A 10611-nucleotide genomic window follows, 5' to 3' on the forward strand; every position below is an offset into this window, starting at 1 on the left:
TCCAGACAGAACATGACACTTCTGCATGTGAATTCTCTTGCTATGAAAGTTTGCACAAAACCTGCAAAAGACTAAGCTGGACAGAATCTCAGCAGGGAGGAAGAAGACAAAGAACACCACATGCAGCTGAAGAGATATTTGCCACAAATGGCTTCAGGTGAAAGAACATATCATATTTCTTTAAGGGTTTTGTTGTAGGAAGTTATTAATATTTACTATTGGTTTATCTTCTGGTAATGCTGCTGTTAATCCTCAGCAGCTGTATAACCAAATCACCACACAGAGACTGGGTTTTTAGTTAACCTAGAACACAATGCTGGGCAATATTTACTCCCTCATAAACCTCCAAGCCCTCAGTTTCCTAACATTTAGATTTCCCACATTATACTTGCTTTTTGTGAAATCTTAGGTCTGGTTCATGCTCCAAGTCCTCCAAGCTCTCTCCTCCAGCTCTGCTCTCCTCCCTCTCTTTTCCCCTTCTCCTCCCACTCATCTCCTGCCTTCTGGCTCCTCCCCTCTTTCCTGTCCTATGGCTCCACCTATTGCAAAACATTGTATCTAGCTGCTTTATTTTGTCCTGTTTACACAAGAGTTGAGACAGGATGCTTATGAGTATCACAATGCAATATCTGGATTGAAACCAGAGAGTTGGGGGTGGGGAAAACTGCATTTGAATTAACAAGGGTAAGGCGTATACATTTTAAAAGAACAGTATACCAACAGGGTTTTGAAGTTTAGAGGCTATCCATGCTTCTGTTTATGCCTCAGAACCAGGCACACAGCAGCTCACTAAGTGGACACAAGTGGGTGCTTGTTTGTTTGGAGCACATGCAGTTTGGAGAGAATTGGTGGCATGATAGGGAAGAGACTGGAAAGGAGATAGTGGCGGATGAACTTGAGGAAAATGCACATAAAAGTACACAATACTCAAAGAAAAATTTTGTTAGTAAGTATTCTAAACCTTTAATAAAAGAATTTAGCTTATTTTTGTTTATAAAAGTCATTAAAGGCTGTAGAAAGTAAAATACGGAGACTTCTCTAACATTCTCCTCAATGGGCCTCAAAGTTGCTAGCATCTTTCCTGGGAGGCTTGTCAAACTTTAGCTGTTATGAAAATGAAAATTCATGGTTTCTCAAAACACCTTTTCTCATGGAGGTGTTCAAAAGTGAATCTTAATTATGTTTGTTATTTAGCAACTGGAAAAGATTCAAAATGGTTTGGAATCCCAAAGCCAGCCTTGTCTTTGCCACTGATGGTGAAATGAAAATTACAGCTCTGGAGGGAGGTGAGGTCACAGAGTCACAGACCTCAGGCTTCAGGTGACTCCTACAGCACTGCTTATTAGTGAGTCTGGGATGTGCCCAGTGAACCCACCATCCTGCAGAGGCAAGAAGCCGGTGAGTATGTTCAATTTCAGTCTGAGCTGCAGAGGCAGTGAAGAAGGTGGGCCTGCATAATTGTTCATTTCTAGTATTAGAAATCTGAGGAATAGACAGATCTGTGGAACAGAGAGAGAATGTACAGAACAATTCCACACCTGAGATGTTAGTGATGTTAGTGATAAAAGATGAACACACCTAATCGTTTTCTAGTCCCTGCTGTTTCCTCCAGTAATGTACGTCCCTGACTGAGGGTGACTGTGCTTATCAGCAGGGAATGGGCTCCACCTGTGAAGGTGCTCAAGGACTGTGGCAATAAGTCAGTGTGGTAATTCAGCTTATCTAACAGGATAGGTAGACTATCTTTGTAGGATGATTATTATAGTTGAACATACCATAGTTTTGCTTCCATAGCAAGCACTTGAATGGAAATACATAAACACACACACACTTGGAAGTTATAGGATGTGAATCTGTTAATGGAATAAAACATATTCTTAGGTAAACCAATATTTATGTAAGTGTGTATGTACTGAATGAACAGAAGTAAAAGATCTGGCTTGAAATCTCTCTTGGACTTGGGAAGTAACATAAAGGGAAATTACAGTATGAGTATCAGCAATGGCAGCCAGGACCAAATGTGCCTTCAGTTATTTCTCCTGGTTCAATCATGCTCTACTGTTGAGAGCAAACTGATGCAATGCCTTCCCTCTCTATTTTTTACTGCTTGTGATTGAAAAGAAAGCTTTGTTCTTAGACATTCTGGTGGGTGTAAGATGAAATCTCAGGGACGTTTTGATTTGCATTTCCCTGAGGACTGAGGATTTTGGGCTTTTCTTTAAGTGTTTCTCTGTCATTTGATATTTCTCTATTAAGAATTCTCTTCTTAGTTTTGCATTCCATTTTTAATTGGATTTCTTGATTTGTTGCTTTTTAACTTCTTGAGTTCTTTATATTTTCTGGATGTTAGCCTTCTGCCAGATATAGGGTTGGTGACAATCCTTTCCCAGTCTGTAAGCTGTTGTTTTGTTCTTTTTTAAATTTTTTTAAAATTTTTTTAATATTCGTTATATTTTACTAACCTTGTATTCCAGCTGTATCCCCCTCTTCATTCCCTCCCAACTCCATCCTCTCTCCCTCATCTCCTCCCTGCACCTTTCCAAATCCACTGATAGAGGAGGTCCTCTTTCCCTTTTTTATTTTATTTTATTTTATTTTTTTTTATTTATCAGTTACATTTTATTAACTCTGTATCCCAGCCGTGTCCCGATCCCTCATTCCCTCCCAGTCCCTCCCTCCCTCCCTCCCTCATCTCCACCGTGCCCCTTTTCAAGTCCACTGATGGGGGGGACCTCCTCCCCATTCATCTGATCCTGTTTTATCAGGTATCTTCAGGACTGGCTGCAAAGCCCTCCTCTGTGGCCTAACAGGACTGCTCCTCCCTTGTGGGGTGGGGAGGTCAAAGAGCCAGTCATTGAGTTCCTGTTAGAAATAGTCCCTGTTCCCCTCACTTTGGGAAACCAATTGGTTACTGAGCTACCACAGGCTACATCTGAGTGGAGGTTCTAGGTTATATCCATACATGGTCCTTGGTTGAATGTCAGTCTCAGAAAAGACCCTGTGCCCAGATATATTTGGTCCTTGTGGAGCTCCTATCCTTTCCCCATCAGACTAACTCCCCTTCTTTCTTATGATTCCCTGTACTCTGCCAAAGGTTTGGTCATGAGTCTTTGCTTTGAAAACACTGCTAGTTAAAGTCTTTCAGATGCGCTCAGTAGACTCCTGTCATACGTTCAATGCACATCCCATCTGTCTTTCTAAACGAGGATTGATCATCTTACCCCATGTCCGCTCAATTGATTATCTTTTTTAGGTGTATAGATTTCATTATGTTTATCATATCTTATAGGTCTATATAAGTGAGTATATCCCATGTTTGTCTTTCTCCTTCTGGGATATTTCACTCAGAATGATCTTTTCTAGATCCCCCATTTGCCTGCAAATTTCATGATTTCCTCCTTTTTGATTGCTGAGTAGTATTCCATTGTATAAAAATACCACAATTTCTGTACCCATTCCACCATTGATGGACAACAAACCTGGGTTGTTTCCAGGTTCTGGCTATTACAAATAGAGCTGCTATAAACATGGTTGAGCAAGTGTCCTTTTTGTGTACTTGTACAAACTTTGGGTATATACCTAGCAGTGGTATAGCTGGGTCTGGAGGAAGCACTATTCCTATTTGTCTTAGAAAGCGCCAGATAGCTTTCCAGAGTGGTTGTACCAGTTTACATTCCCACCAGCAGTGGAGCAGGGTTCCCCTTTCTCCACAACCTCTCCAGCATGTGTTATCGCTTGAGTTTTTCATCTTGGCCATTCTGATGGGTGTAAGGTGATATCTCAGGGTCCCTTTTATCTAACCCTGGTTTATCAGGTATCTTCAGGACTGCCTGAAAAGTCCTTCTATGTGGCCTAACAGGACTCCTCCTCCCTTGGGTGGGAAAAGGTCAAAGAGCCTGCCATTGAGTTCATGTTAGAAATAGTCCCTGTTCCCTTTGCTAGGGATCACACTTGGATACTGAGCTACCATGGGCTACATCCGAGCAGAGGTTCTAGGTTATAGCCATATATGGTCCTTGGTTGGAGAAACAGTCTCATAAAAGACCTCTGTGCCCAGATATATTTGGTCCTTGTGGAGCTCTTGTCAGTGTCCTTTGCTTTGCAAAAGCTTTCAATTTCATGAGGCCCCATTTATTCATTATTGATCTTAGAGCCTGTGCTGTTGATGTTCTGTTTAAGAAGTTGTCTCCTGTGCCAATGAATTCAAGACTCTTCCCCACTTTTTCTTCTAACATGTTTAGTGTGTCTGGTGATATGTTGAGGTCTTTGATCCTCTGAGATTTTAGTTTTGTGCAGGGTGATAAATATGGATCTATTTGTATTTTTCTACATGTAGACATCCAGTTAGACTAACATCATTTGTTGAAATGCTGATGCTTTTTCAGACAATTAGGAATCGTGCTTCCTCAAGATCCAGCTTTAGCACTCATAGGCATATATCAAAAATATGCTAAGGATATAAAAAGGATATTTGCTCAACCATATTCATAGCAGCCTTATTTGTATTAGCCAGAATATGGATACAACCCAGATTCCCTCAATGGAGTAATGGATACAGAAATTGTGGTACATTTACACAATGGAATTCTACTCAGCAATTAAAAACAAGAAAATCATGAAATTTTCCAGCAAATGGTGGGAATTTGAAAAGATCATCCTGAGTGAGGTATCCCAGAAACAGAGAGACAGGCATGGTCTATACTCATTTTCAAGTGGATAGCAGACATATAATAGAACTTAATCATTCTAAAATTTGTATACCTAAAGAAGCTAAGCGAGAAGGAGGACCCTGGGTAAGATGATCAATCCTCCCTCACTCAGACAGGCTAATGGGATAGACATTGGAAGAGGAAGAAAACAGGGAATAGGACAGGAGCATACCACAGAGGAACTGTGAATGCTGGTGAACCCCTTGTTTTCACAGGTTGTGCACAGTGGTGCAGCCCCCCAGAAGAGCAAAGTCACCACACTCCTAGTTCACGCTGTGGAACCGTCAACACAAATGTTGTCATGGTGTCTTCTGGTGACATCAGTAGAAGCCCACCCAGCTGTCTATCAGCTGCCACCCATGCATGTCCAGCATGAGGGCCTGGGGTCCTCAGAGCCTGGAATTGGTAGGTATACTTTTGCCTGTGTGTAATAATTAATTGATCATGGGCTGCCCCTGGACATGTGTAGGTGACCTACAGGTCAAGCTCCAGTGATTGTTACTAGATGATGAAAAAGGCCACCTTATTGTTGTGGGTATTCTTAAAGGTGGGATTATTGGGGCCCGGAGTAATTTCCCCCTTCCATGTTAGCATGTCTGTTGGTGTCCTTGTCTGAGTTTTTAGGCAGCCATGCTTTATGAAAGTAGCTTTCCTGACATTTCAAGGAGTTGCAATCCCACAGGAGATATCTGTTCCTGTAGCTCTTATAATATGACTACCTCTTTTTCACAATGTTCTCTGAGCCTCATGTGCAGGAGTGAATACTAGATGGATGAACTGAGGCTTGGCATCACACATGAACTTTCGTCAACTGGGATATTTTTTTAATGACCTTATTTTGCAAAGAGAATTTTTTCCTGAGTGTTTAGAGCTACAGCAAGGCTTGCTGAGAGGAGGAGAAAACAGTCTTTCTTAGGGAAGAGGCTACAATTGTTTATACAGTTTCAAATGGTGAACACTGAAATCATGCACATTCAAAGACATACAGACTGAACAGAGATGCTTCAGTTGCATTTTACAGGGAGCTTAAAAGGCACAGAAGCAGAGAGAACAGATCTCTGCATTCACCAGGAATGCAGCAGAGCTCCCAGGGGTCTCAAATATCCAGGGGCTTTGAAAGGTACTTCACTGGCAGAAAAGAAATTTTCTCAGAAATTTTGGTTCTGTTGTACAGCTGGTATACAAATAATAAACTGTAATTAATAAAAAATAAAAAGAAGAAACAAAAGATGCATAAAATTAATTTAAGAACCCTGAGAAATAATTAAGGTATAAATATTTTCTTTCCATATTTAAAAATAAACTTTTTAAAATAAGTTTTACAGACCAAAAAATTTGTGAGTGCACAATATTACTGTTACAACTGAGAAAAAAGGGAAGATGTTTTGAAAAGAGAACTCATGAAATTGCTAACTAATGTGGCCAAAGAGAGCTGAGGGCAGCTGACAGTGAGGGATCTACAGCCCTGTTGCTCCTTCTCAGCCAGCAGGCCTCCAGCACAAGGGTCTTGCCTGATGAACCATGGGCTGTGTACACTCACAACAGGGACATATACAAAGAAACAGTTCAAATGCTAAATAGAACTGTCCCTAGGCCCCACACTCCAGCCCTCAGCATGGAGTCACTGGCACTGATGCTGGAGCTGTTTGTCCTGATGGGAGAAGGAGAGCACAGGGCAGGGATCTGTGAGGACTGGGAAGGCTGTGAAGTGAGTGTGATAGGAGTTGATGATGTGAAATTCCCCAAAATACCAATAAATATATTATGTTAAACAAAAGTCAGAGATCCCAGAAACATACCTGCTGTGTGACAGTTGCAGGGAGGAGTCAAGTCAGCTAGCAGCTAAACAGAATATCGTTTGCAGCTGAGTTTGTAGAATAGGGCTGTGTACTTTCCCATGGGACTTTTCACAAACAGGGATAAAGGGGTGTGGGGTTATCAGTTTCAGGTTAAATGAAGGATGCCTCCAGCTGACACAAGATGGAGGAACCTTTACACTTTCCTATGACTATCGGTATGTTTTGAATTGTATTATAACTTTACTACCTGTTTTGTCTTAATTATAGGTAAGATATACCTTAACAATCATATAATTAAAATTTTTTTCATTATTAAAATTATCCTCTTTCATATTATGTGTAGCAAATATCAGTATGTTCTGGAATTCTATTTGAATGTGATGTCACTTTTTCACTTTTCAACAGGCAACATTACACTGTCCTGAATTTTGCATTTTCTATGAAAGTTGGTGGCAATCCTTCCATCAATATATGCATACAGAGGGGTTTATCAATATCACAATAACATACATAGAAATGACTACTTTTCAAAATTTGTGTGATGACATTTTCAGGAGGTGTAGGCTGGCTTTTAACAACTGAGTGTAAAAAACTGTGTTTCACCTGTCAGTAGCCTCATGGATTCAAAGTGTCCTCTTTTCTCACAAACTACAGCATCTCTTTTTATTCATTTTGACCTGAGAAATATCCAAAACCATAACCTCAAGGAAACTGTGTAGGTTCAAAGAATGGAATTCTGGAATATGGCCATCAGAATCATTTTCTTATTACAAACTACAATTGGAATTCTGGGAAATTTCTCTTTTATTTTCTACTACCTTATCCTTTACTGCAGACAGGGCACATTAAAGCCCACAGATTTGATTCTCCTGCACATAATGGCAGCCAATGCCTTGATCATTCTTTCCTTTGGAGTATCTAACACAATGACAGCTTTTGGGTTGAAGCAGTTTTTGAATGATTTTGCATGCATATTCCTGATATTCATTCAAAAATTTGGCAGGAGTGTGTCCATTGGCTCCACCTGCCTTTTGAGTGTCTTCCAGGCCATGACCATTAGTCCCAGTGAATCTTGTTGGAAGGATTATAAACACAGAGCTGCCAAGTACATTGGCTCCTCCATTTCTGGCCTCTGGAGCTTTTCTATGTTGATAAATATCTTTTCCTCAATGGATAAATTTATCAGTAGGAATAGTGAAAATGTGACAAGAAAACGAGATTTTGGATATTGCACTATTGTTTTTTTTTAATTTAATTTAATTTAATTTTTTTTCTTTCTTTCTTTCTTTTTTTCAATGCACTTTATTTAGGAACCTTGAACAATCCTCGGACCCTGGGGAAAGCCAGCCCACAGCTTAAATAGCCTCTGTGTAGCCAACCCAGGCGTGCCACGTGGGCAATGCAGATAGGTCCACATACATGGAAGCAAGCACTATTGTAATCCATAATGAAATCAGTGAGTTTCTCTATGCAGTATTGGTGATGTGCCCTGAAGTCTTTCTTTCTGTGCTCATTGCCTGGTCCAGCATGTCTATGATTATCATTCTGTACAGACACAAGCAGAGTGTTCAACACATCCGAAGCACTCATGGTTCCAGCAGAACCTCCCATGACTCCAGGGCCACCCAGAATATCCTGCTCCTATTCTCTTCCTTTCTGGCTTTTTACACTCTCTCCTTCGTCTTACGAGGCTGCATTGCTCTTTTTCGTAATCAATATATGTGGTTGGTGAACATCAATCCTGCCATTTCTTTGTGTTTTCCATGTTTTGGACACTTTGTTATTATGAATCCTTGCTCATTTTTGTCCAGGCTTATATGGTTTGGATCAGAAATAAAAAATATTTAATCTTATTTTGTGGAAATGATATATTTTGTGTGATACCAGTTTTTTACTCTCCCTTTACCTTTAAAAGATCAACACAGAAAGTTAAGCAGGTAACACTTTGTCTTTCTTTTTAAAATAGTTTTGTTCATTATTATTATTATTATTTTACCTTTTATTCACTTTGTATCCCTGCTGTAGCTTCCTCTTTCATCTCCTCAGAGTCACACCTTCCCTCCCTCTTCCACACAGTATGTCTCTTCTCTAGTCTACTGACATGAGAGATCCTCTTCATGTAATATCTGGCCCCAACCTATTGGGTCTCATCAGAACTGTCTGGATCCTCTTTCTCTGTGGCCACCAGATCAGGTCACGTGATAAAAGAGCAGGCAACCAGTTCCTGTCAGTGCCTGCTCCTTCACCCTTTATGAGGGAACTCACATGAAGACTGAGAATCACATGGGCTACCTCTGAGCAGGGGATCTAGGTCCTCTCCATGCATGGTCCTTGTTTGGAGTATCAGTCTCTGCAGGGCCCCTGGAACCATGTTTTTAGGCTCTGTTAGTCTCTTGTGGAGCTCCTGTCCCCTCCAGGGTTTTCTCTCTCCATTTTTCCCCATAAGATTCCTTGCACTCAGCCCAAGCTTTCGCTATGAATCTCAGCATCTACTTCAAAACCCCAATGAGTAGAGTTTTTCAGAAGCCCTATGTGGAAGACTACTGTCCTGTTCCCTGTCTTCTACTTCCTATGTCTATACTGTTTGCCCTTCTGAGAGAGGATTAAGCCTCTTTCCTAGGATCCTCCTTGTTTAGCTTCTTTAGGACTATAGATTTTAGTATGTTTATCCTATAATTTATGGTTAATATCCACCTATAAGTGAGTACGTATTTTGTATGTCTCTCTGCTTCTCAGTTGCCACACTCAGGATGATTTTTTTTTCTAGGTTCATCCATTTGCCTGCAACATTCATGATTTAATTTTTTTAATTGCTGAGTAGTATTCCATTGTGTAAATGTACCACAATCTCTGTATCCATTGAGGGGCAGGTAGGTTGTTTCTGGATTCTGCGTATTATGAATAAAATTTCTATGAACATAGTTGAGCAAGTGTCCTTGTTGTATGGTTAAGAGTGTTTTGGAAATATACCCTGGAGTGGTATAGCTGGATTTTGAGTTAACACTATTCTTAAGTGTCTGAGAAAGTGCAATATTGAATTCCATAATGGTTGTACAGGTTTACATTCCCAAGAGCAAAAGAGGAGGGTTCCCTTTCTCCATATCCTCTCCAGTATGTGTTTTCACTTTGAATTTTTGATCTTGGCCATTCTGATGGGTGTGAGGTGAAATCTCAGGGTGGTTTTGATTTGCATTTCACTGATGACTAAGTATGTTGATAATTTCTTTAAGTGCTTCTATCCCATTCATTATTAATCTATTGAGCATTCTCTGTTTAGCTCTGTATCCCTTTTTAAATAGGATTCTTTACAGTTCTTGAAAGAAAAATTCTCACCTTCATATAGAAAAAGAAGAAACCCAGAATAGCTAAAACAATACTCTATAATAAAGTGTCATGAGGAGAGGCTTTACCTACAAATGTTCCAGACTCTCCTTCTGTGTGTGAATAATAACTGCCACTAATCTGCTGTCTCAGACCATAAAAATCAAACTCATCATGTGCCCGAAAAGAAGGTAACAGAGTCCATTTCAGAGACGTCCCCCATTCTTTAAATCCCTAGTAAGCAAACCAGCATGAAGATCAAGGTGTCCATTGAGGACTTGTGTGTAGGGGTCCTAGGTAAAGTCTTTGCATGGTCTTTGGATGGTGCATCTGTCTCCGCAAGCCCCCATGGGTCCAGGTCACTTGGGTTTCTTGGTCTTCTTGTGGGGTTTCTGTTTCCTCCAGCCCTTTTATCAATCCCCTCTCTCTGCCACAAGGTTCCCTGTGCTCCACCTAATGTTTTACTGTGAGTCTCAGCACCCGTTTCAATCTGATGCTGGGTGGATCCTCTCTGAGCAATGCTAGGCTCTTTTCTGCTAGCAAAGCAGAGTATCAGTAACAGTGTTAGGAGCTTGCACTCTCCCATGGGCCAGGCACTCTCCCAGGTACAGATAGGAATCATTTAGACATTCTCTCAATCTCTGCCCTGTCTTTTTCTTCTGTTGAGGGACATCTGGGTTGTTTCCAGTTTCTGGTTATTACAAAAAAAAGTGGCTATAAACACAGCTGAGCAAATGTCCTTGTTGTATGGTGTACCATATTTTGGGTATATGTCTAGGAGA

The 10611-nt window shown here is 40.6% G+C and overlaps 1 protein-coding gene across 1 annotated transcript; it reads left to right on the forward strand.

Annotated features, from left to right (window-relative positions):
- The first annotated feature begins 7236 nt into the window (after positions 1-7236).
- On the forward strand, positions 7237-8356 carry LOC110541359 (vomeronasal type-1 receptor 4-like). The gene is made up of 2 exons (XM_060385963.1): positions 7237-7750; positions 7950-8356. Exons 1-2 carry the CDS (start codon positions 7237-7239, stop codon positions 8354-8356), a joined length of 921 nt encoding a protein of 306 aa, XP_060241946.1.
- The last annotated feature ends 2255 nt before the right edge of the window (positions 8357-10611 follow it).

The sequence above is a fragment of the Meriones unguiculatus genome, chromosome 1 (assembly GCF_030254825.1).
Source record: "Meriones unguiculatus strain TT.TT164.6M chromosome 1, Bangor_MerUng_6.1, whole genome shotgun sequence".
NCBI lineage: Eukaryota > Metazoa > Chordata > Mammalia > Rodentia > Muridae > Meriones > Meriones unguiculatus.

Coding starts and splice junctions, on each gene's coding strand:
- LOC110541359 (XM_060385963.1), top strand. CDS start 7,237: ATGGAATTCTGGAATATGGCCATCAGAATCATTTTCTTATTACAAACT. Junction 7,751..7,949: donor TGGATATTGCACTATTGTTT/TTTTTTAATTTA, acceptor GCACTATTGTAA/TCCATAATGAAATCAGTGAG.